At 41.2% G+C, this 21,560-nt stretch overlaps 1 protein-coding gene across 8 annotated transcripts in view; it reads right to left on the bottom strand.

Annotated features, from left to right (window-relative positions):
- Positions 1-21,560, bottom strand: part of ATP10D (ATPase phospholipid transporting 10D (putative)) — a 114,622-nt gene that overhangs the window by 32,804 nt on the left and 60,258 nt on the right. For all 8 annotated transcript variants that reach the window (XM_037897840.2, XM_037897839.2, XM_037897841.2 and 5 more), the window contains 7 exons: positions 17,593-17,787; positions 13,375-13,579; positions 7,972-8,057; positions 6,200-6,306; positions 5,279-5,410; positions 3,105-3,232; positions 2,671-2,923 (listed from right to left, as the gene is read on the bottom strand). In XM_037897840.2, the coding sequence (XP_037753768.1) occupies positions 2,671-2,923; positions 3,105-3,232; positions 5,279-5,410; positions 6,200-6,306; positions 7,972-8,057; positions 13,375-13,579; positions 17,593-17,787 (1,106 nt within the window). The remainder of the gene's footprint in view (positions 1-2,670; positions 2,924-3,104; positions 3,233-5,278; positions 5,411-6,199; positions 6,307-7,971; positions 8,058-13,374; positions 13,580-17,592; positions 17,788-21,560) is intronic.

The raw sequence follows: 21,560 nt of genomic DNA on the forward strand, positions 1-21,560 counted from the left end.
CTGAAGTTTTTTTGTTAAAGTATTGCCACTTTTAGGTCTGTAATAGAATGACCAGAGAGATTGAAGTGTTCTCCAACTGGTTTTTGAATCTAATAAGCGATGGTCACATAAACACCACCCTATACTGGAAACCTACTGACCGCTATTCCTACCTATATGCCTCCAGCTTTCATCCAGACCACACCACACGATCCATTGTCTACAGCCAAGCTCTGCGATACAACCGCATTTGCTCCAATCCCTCAGACAGAGACAAACACCTACAAGATCTCTATCAAGCATTCTTACAACTACAGTACCCACCTGCTGAAGTGAAGAAACAGATTGACAGAGCCAGAAGAGTACCCAGAAGTCACCTACCACAGGACAGGCCCAACAAAGAAAATAACAGAACACCACTAGCCGTCACCTTTAGCCCCCAACTAAAACCTCTCCAACGCATCATCAAAGGATCTACAACCTATCCTGAAGGACGAGCCATCACTCTCACAGATCTTGGGAGACAGGCCAGTCCTTGCTTACAGACAGCCCCCCAACCTGAAGCAAATACTCACTAGCAACCACACACCACGCAAAAGAACCACTAACCCAGGAACCTATCCTTGCAACAAAGCCCGTTGTCAACTGTGTCCACATATCTATTCAGGGACACCATCATAGGGCCTAATCACATCAGCCATAATATCAGAGGCTCGTTCACCTGCACATCTACCAATGTGATATATGCCATCATGTGCCAGCAATGCCCCTCTGCCATGTACATTGGTCAAACTGGACAGTCTCTATGTAAAAGAATAAATGGACACAAATCAGATGTCAAGAATTGTAACATTCAAAAACCAGTTGGAGAACACTTCAGTCTCTCTGGTCACTCGATTATACAGACCTAAAAGTGGCAATTCTTCCACAAAAAACCTTCAAAAACAGACTCCAACGAGAGACTGCTGAATTGGAATTAATTTGCAAACTGGATACAATTAACTTAGGCTTGAATAGAGACTGGGAGTGGATGGGTCATTACACAAAGTAAAACTATTTCCCCATGTTTATCCCCCCCCCCCCCACTGTTCCTCAGATGTTCTTGTCAACTGCTGGAAATGGCCCACCTTGATTATCACTACAAAAGGCTCACTCCCTCTCCCCCTCCCCTCTCCTCCCCCCCCCCCCCCCCCCCCGCTCTCTTGCTGGTAGTAGCTCACCTAAGTGATCACTCTGGTTACAGTGTGTATGGTAACACCCATTGTTTCATGTTCTCTATGTATATAAATCTCTACACTGTATTTTCCACTGAATGCATCCGATGAAGTGAGCTGTAGCTCACGAAAGCTTATGCTCAAATAAATTTGTTAGTCTAAGGTGCCACAAGTACTCCTTTTCTTGTTACATCAATCACAGCAATAGTAAACACTATATTGTGAATACCACTAGTTTTACTAAGCATGTATTATCATGATCTCACTTTGGTTCAATCCTCTTTGATCAAGTACAGAACATTGGCCTTGCCTACTGATTAAATGGCAGATTTCTGCAGTGAGCAGTATTATCTAATAGTACCTGCACAAAGTGATTGAAATACATTATATTCCTGTATTTTTGATCCAACTTAGCCAGACAGCTAAATTAACCAATGATCAAATTAAGTGGAAAAGTCTGTGATGTTGTATATAACTTCCTCCTATGTCTACAGTTGCATCCTATAGTTTGTTTATGCATTTTTAAAAATACAAAGCCACTAATAAAAACACTTGACTCCCAGTGGGCAATTAATAGGCTACTGAGAGCTAGATACAGAATGTCACTCATATATAGGACACAGAGTGTTCATAACTCAGTACACGGGTTTCTAAATTTAAGTTAATAATATTTCCACCTATTTGTGATACGCCAGTTTACAGGCATTCTAAACAAAGCATGCTAGAATAGAAGTGCAGGTCTTTGCTAGTTGAATGTCAGTTCATCAAATTACTACATATCTGCTATGCGTGCAGATGAACTTGTTTGTGCACTAACATTAGTGAAGTCACTAAGGCCTTGACTCAGCAAAACATATAAGTATGTGGCTAAATTTAAGCATACAATTTCAATGGGACTACTTGTGCTTTTAAATACCCACATGCTGAATTGAGGCCTAAAACAATGCTCCATGGAGTGAGGAAGGATATTTTCATGTCTCTACCATGGCGATGAACTGGGCAGCTGCACCCTAAAATACTGTGAAGATATTATGCCTGGCTCACCACTTAAAAAAAAGAGGCAAGATTATTTGCAGTTTCCCAGTGACAGAGTTTCCAAAATTTCATGGAGAGAGGCAGAGCACAGTGATTGAATTCCAGTGAAGTTCAGTCAGCCAGAGTTAAAAAAAAAAAAAAAGAAAAGAAAAAAAAGTTTCTCTCCAGCACAGTGAATAGAAACATAACTATCTGCATACTAGCTCACTCACCACAGTTCTCAAGACTCTTAGCACAGAAGGCAATGTATGGATAACGCTCCACAGTTCACACATAGGGCAGAAGCACTGTTGCTAATAGGGTTAGCCTGCATTCCCGCTTCTCCATGCTACTGTGCATGGGTCTGCCAAATGGACTTGACATGCACTCTACCCTATCAAACCTTTCAACTTCTGCAAGAATAAAGAAGGTACGAATGTTGCCTTAATATTTCATTCCTTACCATTCTCCTCATGGCAATATTCCTGTCCTGCAATGCTGCATCTCCGGAAAACCATTTTGTTCTCAGTGAGGGTTCCGGTCTTGTCAGAGAAGATATACTGGATTTGACCTAAGTCTTCAGAGATATTCAGCGCTCGACACTGAATAGTGGAGTCAGTTTTCTCATGGTACAAGTCAATATCATTCTGAATTAAATAGATTTGTCCCAATTTGACAACTTCGATTGAAACATAGAGAGAAATCGGGATCAAGACCTGACAAAATAAAATGAGTGGATTACATGCAGCTAGATAATCTGATGATTATGAAACCAAATTCCGATCCAGTTACACCAGTGTAAATAAAAGTAACTTCACTGAAGTCAAGAGTTACTCCAGATATACACGAGCGTAAATGAGAGCAGAATCTGGCCCATTCTGTTTAAGGTGAAGTTACCTGTAATAAAATGATCATTGTCCAAAACATATAAAACCCTGCTAACGCTGGTGGAGTGGATTTTCCATTGGGCTCAGGGACATTAAAAAGAGGCATCTCCGAATAGCTCCTTAACCAAATTCCATGACCTTTAAAAAAAAAAAAGAAAGAAAAAAAAAGAGTTAGTTGTACATACACTGGCCCATAGTTTAGTGTCAAGCTGAACAAAAACTGGAAGAGGTTTAAAGCCTGGTGCCTAACAACAACTAGACTTCAGCTTTTTGGTTTTTCTCAAGGAAGAGTTAATCAAAACAAACTCCTCCTCTCACTTTGCCTATTCTAATTCATGAATGAAGGTTGCCATAGGATTGCATGAAGAGCAGGGGCAAGTAGCACTTTGATTATTTATTTAACTACTCATCCACAATCCAATGGGAATGTTAGAAAGATACAGTTAATATAAGCTTCAAAGGATTTTTCTTTTATTTCTGGAAAATACCAACAATGAAGTGCCTCCCAGGAGCTTGTGTGGGCAACACCTCTAGCTTGTAAACCGTGGCTTATCCAGGCTACTTAATATGCAGAATGAGGGCAAAAAGTAGGTCCTGCCTCAATTACAACACTGGCTGTTAGAAAATGGTTTTAAAAATCCAACCTTAAAAACTTGTACCACCAATGTACTCCAGGACTAAGAGCGTCTCAAGTGTTTCAGTAAATTTTTTACAAACTGGCTTATTTGGATAATAAAATGTACAGGCAGCTGAGTGCATTGGTTAAATTTAACCAATGTTCAAAATATAAACTCCCCCCAAACCCATGCAAACTTAGATTCTCCATCCAATACCATCCTGTCAGCCTTTTTTCCCAGAAAGGGACTTAGGAGGAAATATGAGCTTTGCAGCATTACCAGTAAGGTCAATGGAAGACCAGCTGGGGAAGCACGATCCCAAGTTGAAGGCCTTTCACTGAGAATATCCTCCCTCCAGGCCTCTCTGAATGGAACAGGAGACTGTGAACTTAAGCACTGTATGCAGCTCAGCTGATGAAGTATCACACAAGGAAAGAGGCAGCTTTTGAGGAGCTTGGGACCTAAACTATTTATGGAACCACTTTAAATTGCATCCAGAAGTGAGCTGGACACCAGTACCTCATCCATACAGGCAGTGTAACTGTGGGAGTTAAAACAGTTTTTAAGATTTCCTGAAAACGGTGGCACATTTCATAGCACAGATAAGCCTCAATCTTCAACTTTCAATGCCTAGGCCAGGGGTCGGCAAACTGTTTGGCCCAAGGGCCACACCCGAGTGGGGAAACTGCATGCAGGGCTGGGACAGTGGGTTGGAGTGCAGGGTGTGGAAGGGAGTGCGGTGTGCAGGAAGGGGCTCAGGACAAGGGGTTGGGGCAGAGGAGGGGTGCGGTGTGTATGAGGGGGCTCAGAGAAGGGGGTTGGGGTGCAGGAGGGGTGCAGGGTGCAGCAGGGGGCTCAGGGCAGGGAGTTGGGTTGCAGGAGGCATTCAGGCTTCGGCCCAGTACCGCTTACCTGGAGCGGCTCCGGGGTGGCAGCGGCATGCATTGGGGCCAGGGCAGGCTCCCTGCCTGCCTTCCCTGGCCCTGGCCCCACCCTGCGCCGCCCTGGGAAGCGGCCGGCACCACGTCCCTGTGGCCCCTGCGGGAGGGAAGGCAAGGAGCTCCGCACACTGCCCTTGCCTGTGGGTACCTCCCCCAAAGCTCCCATTGGCTGCAGTTCCCCATTCCCGGCCAATGGGAGCTTCGGGGGAGGTACCCACAGGCAAGAGCAGCGCACGGAGGGGGACGCAGGGACGTGGTGCCGGCTGCTTCCCAGAGCCCGTGGCACCATGGGGGTGGCAATCCCACTGGCCGGATCCAAAGCCCTGAGGGGCCAGATCTAGCCCATAGTTTTCCCACCCCTGGCCTAGGCCTACTAGGTATACAAGAAATTTAGCTAGTTGATATTAATTTATTTCAGATCACTCTTCATTCTTAACTCAGTTACTGTTGGGCAAAGAGTATGCTTCCTGAAAGAGTCAGACTATTATTTTATTCCTAGATCCCATCGCACTGACCACCTCAAAAATAAAGCACTAAAAAACTTGCAGAGAAAAAGGGGGTGGATGAGACAACAAACAAACAAACAAACAAAAATACTACTTTGCAGATCCTTACACTTTACTTACCTAAAGCACCAATTAAACACATTAAAATCAGAAGCAGAACACACCAAAGGACATCAGTGTTCACTCTCCTTTCCAATTTACTGCGTTTGTAACGAGGGCCGCTGTTATTCAGCATTGCTTTGGTTTCATGACCTGTAACACGCAATAAATGTTTAATTTTCCTTCTATGGCAGATATTCAAACCAAAACTCAAATACATCCCTGAAAGACTGAGAAAATTGGATGCATGTGTTAATTAGTATTTGGACCGGAGTTCTAAACTTAAGCAAAGCAATTATCTGCCAATACAATGCATCGGTTAATTCTGCTCTAAGAAGAAAAGCTTCTGTTTTGTTTGGCCCCCTGTATACTTCTCCATTCTTTCTAACAGAAGTTGCACTTCAAGGTGGGTTATTACTTTCTAAATATGAACTGTAGTGCTTGCTCAAGGGGCCAGACTGATTGCTCTGGAGACTTGTCCTTTGTCAAAGAATACACACAGGACAGGCAATAACAGCACCACCTCAATCCTGAAACAGAAGGACATGGCATCAGTCTCAATATGCCGATCACATTCTTTGGACTCTATTTTGAGGCAACTGCTAATCAGTGCTAATTGTGGAGAGGGTGGGGAGGGGGGACGCGTTCACATGGAACTGAACTGAGATCACTTATCTGTGCTCACATATTACAGCAGCATAAAGCTCTAAGACAGAAACCAGTTTATTTCACATAGCCTACTGAACAGCCCTTAGCAATGCTTCCAGGTACTACTCCCCAGTGCTAGACTGAAAGTGGCAATCTAAAGGTAAAAGGCTCTATTTCCCATTTACCAGTGCCCGAACCGCAATGTTTCTCAAATCAGGTAAATACAACTTAAAAAGGAAATCGTGAAGAACTCACGTTTGCATGAAAATCAGTGCAAGCCCCCGGTCCACTAACCTGCATACACCACAATGCCCACAACGGCTTCTGTGTTTCTGATTGTGCATCCTCGTAACAGCAAGTTCTCTCTACTCAGGCCCACTCGCTCCTTGTTTGAATGTTCACTGCAAACACAGTGCATTACTTAACAGGTGTGCCGGAGCCTCCCACAGAATCTATAGCAACCAAGCCTCAAAAGCACCCTGGGGCAGATTTTCGCCCAGTACCCAGCAACTCCCATTGTGACACGTACAGATTTTCAACAAAGCTCAGCACCGAACATATTGATCTCTTTTGAAAATCTGGACACGCATGCTCTCTTGGTTTATACTGAGATTTCACAAGTTAACAAGTCAACGGTTTGGCAGCAGCATAATTAGAAGAAAATCCTACAAAAGGGCAACATAGCGATCTCAGGACCAACATTAAGAATGGAAAGCAGACACTTCAACCCAGCACATCCCAATTCATACTACATGTGTATACTGGGGAGAAACTCTGATGGTATCAGCCCCAGCTATGCCTCAATCAAACCTGTGCTTAGGAACCCGAGTCGAACCTGGGCCCCTCTTGACAGCTGTTAAAACATGATCCCCACCTTGTAGTGCAGAAATGACCTAACAGCAGGTTCCCCAAAATATTCTACCGCCTCGCTCTATCCTAGGCTGTCAAATGGACCAAGGTCGTGGCTAATACACAATTAGGACCTATCAATACTAGGAGACAGAATGCTATATTAACGGTGTTGTAAGCAGGTTAATTATAATATAGATAGTCAATCTATGTTTTTCCCTCCTTTTCCCTCATTTATAGTTTTTATTCTCCATGCTATGGGGGGCAGAGAAGGGGCACCATAGAAACAGCGAGTTTCAAAATTAAAATGGAAATAGTTTGCATTAAAAAATATTTTGCACCATAAACAGTGCTTTTCACACAGATGTCACAAACTCTTTACAAAGGAGATTTTACAGATGGGAAAACTGAATCCCAGGGAAGTTAAGCAAGTTGCCTAGGGTCACACAGCAAGCGAGAGGCAGAGTCAGGCCAGGTCCACACTACAGAGTTTTGCTGGTCTAGCCATGTTGGTTAGGAGCATAAAGAATACAACAAAAAATACCACACTCTTAACCAACCTAGCTAGGCTGGCAACCACTCCCCTCAGGAAGATACCATTTATACCCAAAACAGGAGTTCTTTTGCTAGCACAGCTTATGTCATTTGAAGAGGTGGTTTAACTATACTGACAAAAAACTCCTTTTGCTGGCATAAGCTGTGTCTCCCCTACAGGGCTTTTCTGGTATAGCTATACTGGCAAAGCCTTTGCAGGGTAAACTAACCCTGAAGAATAGAGCACAGGCCTCTTCGTTCCCAGTTCCAGTCTTTCATCATTAGACAATACTGTCTCTCTATTCAGATTATGGTCCAGAGTATTAGGGAAAGTATGAGTATTAGGGAAAGCGTTATTGCAGGCATCACAAATGATTAAAAACAGATAAGAGAGCCATTTTGAAAAAAGAAGGTACCAGTGTGAATTACAGTATAAACTAGGCGCTTGAAAATTTCATTCTAACAAAAATTAATCAAGGAGCCTCCGCCATTCACAAGCTTTGGTACAGAAAGCATTTTTGGAGCTCCAGGTCTTCTCAACCATGCACACAAACTTAAGGGTGCAACTAGAATCGGACAATGTGATTTAAATATAAGGTCTTTTAAAAAGTAAACATTACAAGCCTTCAACAAATGAGCCAAATTACCATAACAAATGGCAAATTCCCCCTACGCCTACTTACACAAAGCCACGGAATCGACTGAGGTCATTGTTAGGACTTTCACATTCTATTCTACTTGAAAACTTCTCTGGATCAATTTCAGAGACCTATATTCACAGGGAAGAACATAAAATTCAGACAAGGAGTGATGTAGCTTACAAAAATTATTAATTCACAGCAACAGTTTCAGACTTTGCAGTAGTTCATAATAGCAAGTATTGCAACGTGGAACAAAGGCAGGTATTTTGATAAATCAGAATGCAAGATGAATGGAGAGATTGCCTAGCCAACATAAAACCCTGGATGTATCAGATGAACTGCTGATGCTTCATGGACACAACCGGGCTGTAGACTATACCAACAGAAGGGAAGTTTTGCCAGTAAAACTTTCTAGTGTAGACAAAGCCTAACTAGTGCTAGAGAAAAAAGAAAAGGAGGACTTGTGGCACCTTAGAGACTAACCAATTTATTTGAGCATGAGCTTTCGTGAGCTACAGCTCACTTCATCGGATGCATACTGTGGAAATTGCAGAAGACATTATATACACAGTGTCTGTGTATATAATGTCTTCTGCAATTTCCTGCCATTATGCAAGGTAGTGCTAGAGAAATGATTATTGCAGAGAACAATAATCTGTGTATTGCAGAGAACACAGTGTCTGTGTATATAATGTCTTCTGCAATTTCCACAGTATGCAGCCGATGAAGTGAGCTGTAGCTCACGAAAGCTCATGCTCAAATAAATTGGTTAGTCTCTAAGGTGCCACAAGTCCTCCTTTTCTTTTTGCGAATACAGACTAACACGGCTGTTACTCTGAAACCTGCCATTATGCAAGGTAGTGCTAGAGAAATGATTATTGCAGAGAACAAGAACTACAAGTGATGAATAAGCAGGAGCAGTTGAGCAACAGAATGGTAAACAAAAAAACAAACAGTTACCTGCCTTGAGAAAATTCCCTTCTTAAAAAAGACTGAAAGTTGGCAAGTATTATGGAAAAGTGTATGTGATTTTGCAGAAGTACTTAGAACCCACAATTCCAACTGAAATTAATGGGATACATGAAGATTCTGCAGCTTTGAAAATCTGGCCTCTGATATCGAAATAGAATGCTTTCTCAGTAGAATGCTTTACAAGAGAGTTCCTTGACATGTCAGCTATTCTTTAAAGAAAGAGTATTAGACTCAGGTTGTCAAATTCAAAGTCTACAACTCATAGGTTTTATTTGAAATATCTTCTTCATAATTAAGGGTTTCAAAGAACCCTGAATTCTCACATTAGACTTCTTTCCATCGATAGAGGATGCCAACCCTGAGGCTAAGATATAAATCCACAGGCAGAGTTTGAACGTTAGAAATCTAAGCTTGGTATTTTCTTATTTACACATACCTTGCTGGCCTGCTGTTAATTTTGACATACTGTCAGAAATGCCTAGAGCCTCTGATAGATGCCTCTTGTCATTTATAAATATAAACAATTAAATATATAGGGCCTCTTTCTCCTCTGCCCTGCTCCTTGTTTATTTACACAACATTAGGAGATATTAAAAAGACTAGAGCTGTTCAGCTTAGAAAAGAGACAACTAAGGGGGGACATGATAGAGGTCTATAAAATCATGAATGGTGTGGACAAAGTGAACAGAGAAGCGAGTGTTATTTACCGTTTCACACAACGCAAAAAAATAGGGTCACCAATGAAATTAATAGGCACAGGTTTAATACAAATATGAGGAAGTACTTTTTCACATAATGCTCAATTAACCTGAGGAACTCATTGCCCTGGGATGTTGTGATAGTCAAAACTATAACTGGATTTAAAAAAACAAACAAAAGCAAACTAGGTAAGTTCCTGGAGGATAGGTCTATCAATGGTTATTAGCCAAGATGGTCAGGGATATAACGCCACGCTCAGAGCAACTCTAAACCTTTGACTGTCAGAATCTGGGAGTGGAAGACTAGGGTGTACCACTCCAAAATTACCCTGTTCTGTACACTCTCCCTGGAGCTCTGGTACTGGCCACTGTCAGACAGGATACTGGGATAGATGGACCATTGGTCTGACCCAGTATGGCAGCTCTTATGTTCTTATGAGTGCAAAGTGGCTGTAAAATGCTACTATTCTGATCAGCAGTATTTTACACCCACTTTGCATGGGAGTAAATTATTCCACAACATACAAGGCTGTGGAAAATTAGGGCTCATCTACCCACAAACTGGAACCAAATTAACTAAATCTGTTTTAATTCATATCTTTAGTTATTTTGGTGTGAGTCTGTACGTAGACAGGTTTCAGAGTAGCAGCCGTGTTAGTCTGTATTCGCAAAAAGAAAAGGAGTACTAGTGGCACCTTAGAGACTAACCAATTTATCTGAGCATAAGCTTTTTCGATGAAGTGAGCTGTAGCTAACGAAAGCTTATACTCAAATAAATTGGTTAGTCTCTAAGGTGCCACTAGTATTCCTTTTCTTTTTGTATGTAGACAGTTACTACAGATTAAGCATGTCCTATTTAGAGTTAATTTAAATAGAAATTGTTACTTGTTCTACAGGAACTGTGGTTTGTTAGATGTTGCAGTCAGTGTGGATCCCACTCAAGGTGTGCATGTGCCTTAAGCATACAAGATCGGATACTTTTGAACAACAGTGTCAGCTGGAGCCGTGCACATGCCCTATATCTCCTTGCGTTCCCGTACAAGGGCGTAAAGAGTGGCATGGCCACAATCCCCACTCAGTTTCTCTGTGTGTGTGCGCGCGCGCTACAGGGGACTGGAAAGCAGGACCTCCACTGGAAGTTCAGATCCTTCTGCCCCCATGGGGATGTTTATGGGGCAGAAGACAAACTTCATACAGAGGGTTAGTCTTCTCTTAAAGCATTATCTGAACAAATCAATACTAAATAGGAAAAGTCATTAAATATCTGTTTGTACAAATTTTTAAGATCGGCTGTAAGGATACTGAATGCTTTCTGCTTCTAATATTGTTTTTTCTAATTTTTATGTTTACTTATAAAAAGTATCCACAGAAATACTATTGCAAAGCCCAAGGAACTGTTTATATCCTGCTAACCTGCACAGTTAGCAAATATTCAAAACAAAAGTGTCACTTATTTGTCAGAGAGAACAGAAAAAGAACTAGATAAATTCTCGGAGGATAGGTTCATCAATGGCTATTAGCCAGGATGGGCAGGGATGGAGTCCCTAGCCTCTGTTTGCCAGAAGCTGGGAATGGGTGACAGGGGATGGATCACTTGATGATTACCTGTTCTGCTCATTCCCTCTGGGGCACCTGGGATTGGCCACTGTCGGAAGACAGGATACTGGTCTAGATGGACCTTTGGTCTGACCCAGTATGGCCGTTCTTATGGTGGGAATGAACACCACACGTCACATTAGTCAAACACAGATTGAAGAAGAAGAGACGATCTCCCAAACTTGGCATCAAACCTAGCAGACATGACAAGCGTGTAATATTTTAACAAGGGTGAAATATTTTACAGAAGTTAGCACTTTGCTCACCATTCCTGATTTGCAAATCAAGGATATAAGCATGATTCTGAAGCAGACTGAAGGCAATTGCAGGCAATTAATTGTCATTATTGAGGAGGGGGTAGAACGGCACGCCTTTCATATGTTCTCTGAGTACAGCCACCAAGTGAGTTCTGTAAAACCTTTAGCAGGACCATGACTTCTGATCACATGATTCTTGAATGAAGAATACAATTATGGCTGAGGTTGGTGTAAGGGCTGCAGGTGAAGCTTGGCTAACAGTGTCACATATGTATACACTGATATATGGCCTAGTAGCTTCAGACATGTACGCACCATTGTTCTTGGGTTTAATCTTAAGTCCCTTGCCAATGACTGAAGGGACTAGAACCTGTCCTCTGACAGGTAACCTCTTACCACCAAGAGTCAATCATAGCTCCTATGAATCCAGTTGTCTGCAATGGAATCAGTGACAGTTTTTCAAGTTCACAAGGAGTCCTAGTTTGGAGAACAGGAAGTGGATGTATGACAGGGCTGCCAAGGTCTGCAGGAACCTGCATCTGATCAGCCAGTTATGGATAAGTGTGAATTCTTCATAAAGTACACTACCACTGCTGCCAGGCATTTTGTGAATACTCTTGCTGCTATGGAGCATAACCCTGTATTGATAATAGTTGGGCCCCACTGTGAATCTTAGGTACTTCCTGTGGGCTGGATGGGTAGAGACATGGAAGTACATAACCATGAAACTGTCCTAAGCTTGGAGAGATGGCCTGAGGGAGGCAAGCACTACCATCCTGAACATTCATTTGTTGAGTCTCCCCAGGTCTAGGAAAGTACCACCCCTCCCCTTTTCCTTCCCCCATTCTTCTTCGGGATAAGGAAATACTGGGAGTACAAACCTCCTCCCCTGAATTCCAGTGGTATCTCTACGATGGATCTTAGATGCAACAAACAACAAGACCACTTCCACCTGTAAAAGGCTTTTGTGAGAAGGGTCCTTGGAGAGAGACGGGAGGGTAGTGGATAGCAAATAGAGAACAGAACTGGATGGGGTAGCAAGGGGCAATGATCTCTAGCGTCCATCTGTCCGATGGGATGACAGAACACGCCCGGTGGAATAGGACAATGCAGTTTCCAAGGGTCAGGCTGTCTGGACTGGATCTGATGTGACTCCTGACAGTCCCATCAAATTTTTCAATGGAATTATCCCACCACAGGATGGGCAGGGATTGTAGCCTGCAGGTTTCAAATCTACCAATGTTGCGAAGCCATATAAAGGGATCTGTAGGTGAAAGAGTGTATGAGGGGATCTCTACAAGGGACGTGTGACCATCCAATATTCAGTCCAGATGGGCTGATATTGTTCATGGCTGTTGCATGTCAGAAAATCAGAAGGGTTCGGAAGGTTTTATGAAGTGTTTGAAATAATTTAGCCAAATCCGAGAACCAGCAGGTCTGATGGACACTTGCCAGGTTACATCTTGCTGCCACAGGTGGTAAGAAGGAACAGAGGGAGGGTCGGGGATGCCCTTCCCTTTATGCCCTTGCACGAGAGCACAAGGAGGCACAGCGAGCACGTGCAGTGCTGATGGACACTGCTATTCAAAAAACTCCAGTCTCACATGCATAGAGGCACAAAGGCAGACCTATAGCGGAATCCACACTGACATTTACCTGAAGAAGAATTTTTTTACTGACTTACATTAATTTGAAATAGGACACTCTTAACCTGAAATTAGTGACCACACACAGATTTGCAGTGAAATAACCAAAGGTGTGAATTAAAACTGATTTAGTTATTTTCGTTCCAATGCAGGTGAGACAAGCCCCACCTCAACAACCAAGTAGATGAACTAGAAATTTTTTTTTAAATAATGTTTTAAATAAAATTCTTGAAACATCAGTTTTCTTAAAAGTGCTTAGAAATGCACAATGGTCACCTGCTCTGCATATCCTCTCACCACCTGCCTCTGCTTCAGATTGGTCTCTCCATCAAGGCTGGCTGTTTCAATGTGACAGATCCCATCTGGATCAGTAGAGTATAACAACACCATATCAGCAGGAATTATCTCATTGCATGAAAGTCGAATGAAGTCCCCGACATTAACATCTTTCCAGCACTGATCTATGTATTTCTTCTCTTTCCTGAAATATATATAAAAGTCTAAATGAAAAATTCCACAAGCTGCAAGCTCAAATTAATAAACTAACTACAAAAGATTATTGTTTTGACTATAAAATAGTTAGTCTAAATCAGTATGCACCAAAGTACTGGGGAGACAGTTTACTAATTTAGGGTGAGTGTACCCACAACACAATCAATTGCTGGATCAGGGCCAGACCTTATACATGAGAATAAAAACACATTCTGTGAGGTTGACTGGGGTAAAACTCAGCACAGAATTTGGTCCTATGATTTCTATTCCCACGGAGAAGTCGTGTTCTAAAATTCTCTCACTATGTGAATTACACTTCCAAATTATGTGCACCAAGTGTCAAATCTTCATCTCTCTCTCTCCTGACGGTGACTCCAGAACCCAAATTTTTGTTTCTTAATTGGATAGGCAAGTACACAAAATCTTAAACATTTAGCTGGCACATCACTGAATATTTAGAACATAACTCTACTTAAAACATTTGCATTTATGTATTTTTGAATAGCTCTGAGGTCAACATTGTAAGGTGCAAAGATCTTGCAACTCCGAATAAAGTCAAGAAGGAGTTTAGGGCTCTCAGCACCTTGCAGAATTGGACCCTTTATTACAAAAGCCCTTAAAATATTGTTTTTGATGCTTATTTCTTCTTCTTCTTCTTTCCATCTACTTCTGCTGTTCAGTGCTTACCTGAGACCATAATCCTCCTTTTATATAATCACAGACGGTTAATGTGAACATTATTTTGATGCAACAGGATTAGGATTTCAGGTAAGGAGTAAGCAATGAGCATCTGATGAACTGTGGGCACCAGTACAGAATGCACCGGTGCAAGCAGACAGAGTGTGATGATTGCTCCAAGTGATCAAACCTTCTTGGTGGTAAAGACACTTCTGTGTCTTATTGTGAATGGACAAAAGGCATTTCTGGTGTCAGGTATTGTTACCATTTAACATGGAGCCTAAGAGACCAACCAGTGCACTATTTTTGTACAGACTGGCAGATTAATGTACTGGCATTGATCAAATTGTTAGCTGAGTAAAATGTTGCAGGCAAATAAAAAAAACAATTTCAATAAAAAAGAAAATATCAGAGAACTATTTCATACATTAGATTTTGTAACTAAAACTTTTGGAGCCTGAACTATTTGACAGCATCCCCTTAAAAGTGCAAGCCTAAAAGGGAGATGTCACAAAGGAAACATAAATAAGTGGTGTACTGACAGACTTCCCTAGTTAAGCACAGGTGACTTCATATTCTTCAAAGTGCAACAGAACCAAGAGTAGGACACTATAAAAGCTAAAGCTAGCCTAAAAATAAAATTAGTGCAAGTCACATGCCTGCCTCCTTCTCAAGATCGTTATCATGGGTTTTCCAAGCAGTCATAAAATCAATACTGTAGTATGGATGTAGAAAATAAATAAACCCACATTAATGTATATTAGAAGCATTCTAAAACATTCCTGGTGTTAAAATTGAATTACCACCTTTATGCATTGCTCATTCCCAATAATGTTGTAATGCTATATCTGAAACGAGACATAGGAAATCTGGAGTATGACTGGCTAACCACTTTCTAAGGAGGTGGGCACCATGTGCTAACATCTCACGGCACTCCTGCTTAGAATGTTCAAGCCTCCTCACTCTAGAGGGCCCATTAACATCAACAGCTCTATCGGTGTCTACATTATCTGATGAATCACACATTCTGTACATTTAAGAATTGGTTCTTAATTTGTTTACCAGAGAATACTACATTAGGAACTCATGAAATCATTTTTGTTTTAGTGTTAATGCACTTTAATGGATGTCTGTGCCACAGATGCAGACATCTACACAGAAAATCAGTGAATTTTTCTTATTAAAAATGTACCTTAAAGATAATAAATTCATACATAGTAAACATTCATATGTATCACTAGCTTTAATTTTCCTGAAATACATCTTCTAAAGCTATTTGTACATATAGGCACGATACACTATTTTGTTATCTGTATCGCAGATAGTCGTGCTGAAGGTGGGGAGGGGGCAGAAGAATGAACAGCAGCTAGTAAAACAATCTAGTTTATGAAGAAGACCCTAAGAAAAAAATTAAATCATACCAATTAAAAACATACATCTTTTACATGCACAGCTGGAGAAATTTTACAGATTCTTGCAAAAATAATAAATTCCCACATTATATTGATCATTATTAATTTTTTTAAAAAAGAAAAAAAGTCACAAGGCAATATTAGTTGTTGCAAATTAAATTCCCACTGACAGGAACTACACTTATTTAGTCTGAGTAACATAAAGAGAATTCAGAAACCCAAATATTTGGATGCTCCAGCCTACTGAGACTGAATAGCATTCATGGGACCTGCAGTTTATCAGCATAACTACATGAGACCATAAAAGAACAGACTTTGCCCTCAAGCCTTCTACCATTAACATATGCAGGACTTGAAAGGAGAGAAATTACTTCAGTTCTCTAAAAGTTTAATTGTATTCCTGTTTCAGGCTCCAATCATAACTGGCTGAATAATTTTACTCCCAGAAAGTTGCTGTACCTAGGAGATATTTGTATTTACAGAACTGGATGCAATTTTGTTTCTTTGCAATTACATTAAGAAAGCATTCTCCAGGTTATTCATATTGTTATGGAACTAGCTCTCAAAAAAAAAAAAATCAATAGGGCATGCTACATGTCAGAGAACTAAAATTTTTCATCCTGAGAATTAATCACAAAATAATACTCATCATTTACATAGGGCTAGATTGGTTTCAGAGTAACAGCCGTGTTAGTCTGTATTCGTAAAAAGAAAAGGAGTACTTGTGGCACCTTAGAGACTAACCAGTTTATTTGAGCATGAGCTTTCGTGAGCTACAGCTCACTTCATCGGATGCATAGGCTATGCATCCGATGAAGTGAGCTGTAGCTCACGAAAGCTCATGCTCAAATAAACTGGTTAGTCTCTAAGGTGCTACAAGTACTCCTTTTCTTTATAGGGCTAGATTGTAATTTTGCAATCTGCCCTGAGGGAGGCCATGTCTACACTAGGGGGAGCCAAGGGTTTACTTCAATCAGCTAACACATGTTGAAACTATAACTTGTCTTATACGTAAACTAGGATTTTAACGTGTTAGACAACACATTTTTTAAAAAAAACAACACTTTATTTTCAAAGTGAAGAAAAGGCATGAGCATCAGTGTGTGGCTGCACAGACCCAGTCCCTGCTTCCTCCATGGGAGAAATAAACTGTGCCACACCCTTTCTTGGTGCAGCTTACTTCCCTCTCTGCAATGCTTCAGCTGCCCACTTGCTCTCCCTGCATGCTACTCCCTGAAATAGCTATCACAGCAAATGAATAATGGGGCTCCTTATACCCCTGCGTGATCACACAGCAAGAGTAATGTGGTCCATAGTACTTTCCATTTGATAATTATTAATTAATTTAGCCTCACAATACGCTTTCACAGTAGGTATGTCTGAACTATTATCCTTGTTTTACAGATGAGGAAACTAAGGTGCAAAAGGTCACCTAGGAAACTTGTGGTAGCATCAGGAAAAAACCAAGGATTTCTCCCTAACTTCGTAGCCAATGTCCAAGTGAAGAAAGGAACTGGTCATGTCCTATTATCATCACTTATTTGGGAACTCTTTACTAGTTGATTTAAAAACATAACAGCATTAATTTAAGGAAAGCATGGTTCACAATGGTGTTATGCAAACTTTTTCAACTGCCATTGTATTATAACCCTGGGTCGCAACATCCCTGATATTCTGGTTCTGCGACTGTTTAACAGACACTAACAACTGTTCCAAATTGTGCGACAATAGCAGTGCGACAATAGCAGTGCGACTGAAATAAGTCACTTTTAAACCAAAATAAGAATGTGACCAAGTGATCAATCCAGAAACCAATTTTGTTAAGGTTCCTCAAACTTACTGTTTTGTATATTCACACTAATAATATACACTGTACATTATTCATCAATAACAAAGTCAGACAAACACTTACCTGCTGTATACTTTAGTTAATAAGTTGTTTATCTGCTTATCTAATTTGTATTTTGAGTAATCCTCAAGGCCATCTTTAACTGCAATAATTGTGAGAACAACTACTAGAGGTAACATGGTAATTTCTTTCTGGAAGGCTTCCACCAGTGGAACCCAGTTCAGGACAACTAAAAATAGGAAATATAAATTGGCAGCTCTGAAACAAACAAAAAAACAGATGCAGGAGTTAGGAATGGAATGAAGTTTAGGAGGTGAGTAAAAGGCAGGTAACACATGTAATGACCTGCAGTTCACTAGCAAACTGAGTTAAGCAGAAGTTTCTACGTACTTTAGAAGTAACATTTATGCAGAGCTTTATGTTGCGTAAGAGGCTGCATGCTGGAAAGAGACATGGCATTATTGTAGCTTAAATACCAAGAAACTAAACTCAGCTCTTACCATGCAACCAGAGCTTCAAAATGATAACTCCTTTTCATAGGCAACATAATGCCAAAACATTCCTACATCTCTCAGCTTGATTTTTGTACAAAATTAGCAGTTGTCAGCAAAGATCAACATATTAGAAGACACCATGCTTTTTATATCCAAAGTTATTAAAATGTTAGCGGAAGCCTTATGTCCACACATCTCAGCATCATTCAGATATTCAGTGATGAGGTCACACCAACAAATTTTAATTAAATTTCCCGCAAAAGATCTATTACCCTATATAGAAACACAAGCACATTATCTTAAAGGTCATCTCCATGCAAACCTCAAACATCTCAATTTTAGCATTTAACGGCTTCAGCCATGCCCAATATCACTTAGAAATTTTCTATTGTCAATGTTGAGGCAAAACACAGAAGCAATAAGCATCAGGAATCTCGCCCCCTGCCCACACAATCAGAATTTAACTTAAAGAAAACATGAAACACTTATGCATCGATTGAAAAATTACATAATTATAGCTTCACCTTCCAACTTTTCAACACACCTTTCATTAGCAGCCTTCCTCGGTACAGGTTATTACAGTAACATATTCAATCAAGTGGGAAAACAAATACAGATCACCAGCAATTTCTGGCCTTAGATAAGTGGAAAGATGTAAACAAGAAACTACCATAAACAAAGGATACAGAAAGAGTTGAAGCACTTTCAGCATTTAACCGTTTAATCATCAAATTGTGCACATTTTAACCATCAAAGCAATAACCTTCTTTGAGAGCATTAGAGGGACTTCTATAAAGAAAATTCAAAGCACTTACACATATTTTCATGGAGTAAAACATCCTGAAATAACAGGTCAATAGGGCATATTGTACATACCAACAGATCAGTCACCATTTGTATCTTTGATATTCCAAACGTAACCAAACATGTTTGGTATAGCTAAGGCCCTACCAAATTCACAGCCATGAAAAACGCATCACGGACCATGAAATCTTGTCTCCCCCATGAAATCTGGTTGTCCGTGTACTTTTACCCTATACTACACTCTTTTATACTATATGGTAAAAGTATATACAAGTACACAATGTTTCTCAAACTGGGGGTCCCTAACAAAAGGGTCAAGCTGATTGTAGAGGGGTTTCAGTATTGCCACCCTTTCTTCTGTACTGCCTTCAGACCTGGGTGACCGGAGAGTAGCGGCTGCTGGCCAGGTGTCCAGGTCTGAATGCAGTGTCACTGTCAGCAGCTGCACAGAAATAGAGGTGACATGGTATGGTATTGCCACCCTTATTTCTGCACTTCTGCTGGCAGCGGCACTGCCTTCAGAGCTGGGTTCCCAGCCAGCAACCACTAATCTCTAGCCACTTAGCTCTGAAGGCTGCGCTGCTCCTGGTGGAGACAGTGCCTTCAGAGCTCAGCACCCATCCAACAGCTGCCGCTCTCCAGCCAACAAGTTCTGAAGGCAACGCAGAAGGGTGGCAATACCACAACCCCCCCTACAATAGCTTTGCAACCCGCTTTTGGGTCGGGACCCCCAGTTTGAGAAACGCTGACTTAAGGGCTTTACAGGTTTATATTTTGCTGTTTTTAAATACATATTCATGTTTTGTTACAACTCTGTGACATTTAAAGATTAAATATCTGAAACCATAAAGTTCAAAATTTAAAAAATGCTATGACCATGACATTTATGAAAATAGACCGTGAATTTGGTAGGGCCCTAGGTAGAGGTTTCCACATGATCCACTAGTACAGGGGTCAGCAACCTATGGCACGTATGCCCAAGGTAGCACACAAGCTGATTTTCAGTGGCACTCTGCTGCCGGTCTGGGGTTCTGACCGCCGGCCCCTTGCCAGCTGGGGTCCCAGCCGCTGGCTCCGCTCAGCCCACTGCTGGTCTGGGGTCCCGGCCGCCAGCCCGCTTAGCCCACTGCCTTCCTGGGGACATTGGAAAACTCAGCAAGGAAAAGCAAGGGCAAGGATCACACTAAACTGATAAGATCTGCATTTTAAATTTAATATTAAACAAAGCTTCTTAAAGGTTTTTAAAACCTTCTTTACATACAACAATAGTTTAGTTATAGAATATAGACTTACAGAGAGAGACCTTCTAAAAACGTTAAAATGTATTACTTGCACGCAAAACCTTAAATTACAGTGAATAAATTAAGACTTGGCACACCACTTCTGAAAGGTTGCCGACTCCTGCACTAGTACGTCAGATCTCAGGAATTCTTACCTGTTAAAGCTGGCTTCCTACATTTTCAGTCATGAATTTATACGTGAAGGGCGTGTGATGTTGCACTCCATAATGTTTTATGGAAATATGCTTATGAGTCCGAATATGATGTAACTGGAATATGGTTTATGCAAGAGGTCTCTTGTAAGGTATCATTACAAAGCTTATAATCTACTGAATGTATTCATCCTATTTGTATGTATGTATCATTCTTGTATCTGAAGATAGAAATATGAAGTATAACTCTGAGGTCCTATTGTAATTATGCAAACTGTGGGCCATTAATGGTCGTTTAGAATCTTCATGGCTCCCACTGAGTAGGACAATTGGTTGTAAATGGCTCTGTTTACTTACAAACCTTCCTGGGTACGTGCAGGCCAGCCCTGGAAGAATGGAGGCTGGGGTCTCACAGGACATGTGAGCATGTCACCTGATACTGGAATCCATCTTAAACCTGGTGCTTTCCATTTAGAAGGAGGGGACCCAGAGAGACAAAAGATTCTCTCCTTGCGCCAAAGCTATAAAAGGGAGTGGAACAGAACAAAGGTGGTTGCCAGTCATGAGAACACCCCTAGTTTCCACCTAAGATGTCTGCTGGAACTAACAAGGACTGTACCAGAGGAAAGGATTGGTCCCAGACTAGGAAGGAGTCTAGCCTGTGAAAGAAGCTTATTGGAATATCTCTGAGGGTGAGATTTTACCTGTAATCAGTTTCTTAATGTATTAGGCTTAGACTTGTGTGTTTTTGCTGGCAGGGAAAATGGGCTCAGAGGTAATCTCAGCACATCAGGTGACAGTCCTAAGGGGGTCTCTATGACTGAACCCGTCACAGGGCATTCCCTCCTCCCTCAGATGTTTATGCCACTTTCCTTGTTCTGGCTCCCTTTCTTGTGTTGAGACATCCTCTTCCATGTCTCCCATTGTATACCACACAGAGACTGAAGCTACCAGTAACTCATCTACTCCCCACAAAATTAAGAATAAAAGAGACACAAACCCTGTTTCCATTCTCCAACCAACAGAGTTGCTGAGATGATTGCTTCAAACTGATGATCAGACAATGCAGAAAACAGAGAACAGATTTTTATCTTTTTTAAGTTCTACATCTGCACCCTCCATTTAAACAAATTTGCCACTGATAGAACTGCAATCTCCCAATCTAGAAACAAGAGCAGGTCAAGAAACTTTGGCTGAACTACAGCCCTCAAGACTTTGTGGTCAAAGAGTATCCACAGGGCAAAAATTACTAGAGTACCAGCCCTTTGATGACTTAAGGAAGCTTGGACTGAGGACATGAC

This window comes from Chelonia mydas, chromosome 4 (genome assembly GCF_015237465.2).
Source record: "Chelonia mydas isolate rCheMyd1 chromosome 4, rCheMyd1.pri.v2, whole genome shotgun sequence".
Lineage (NCBI taxonomy): Eukaryota > Metazoa > Chordata > Testudines > Cheloniidae > Chelonia > Chelonia mydas.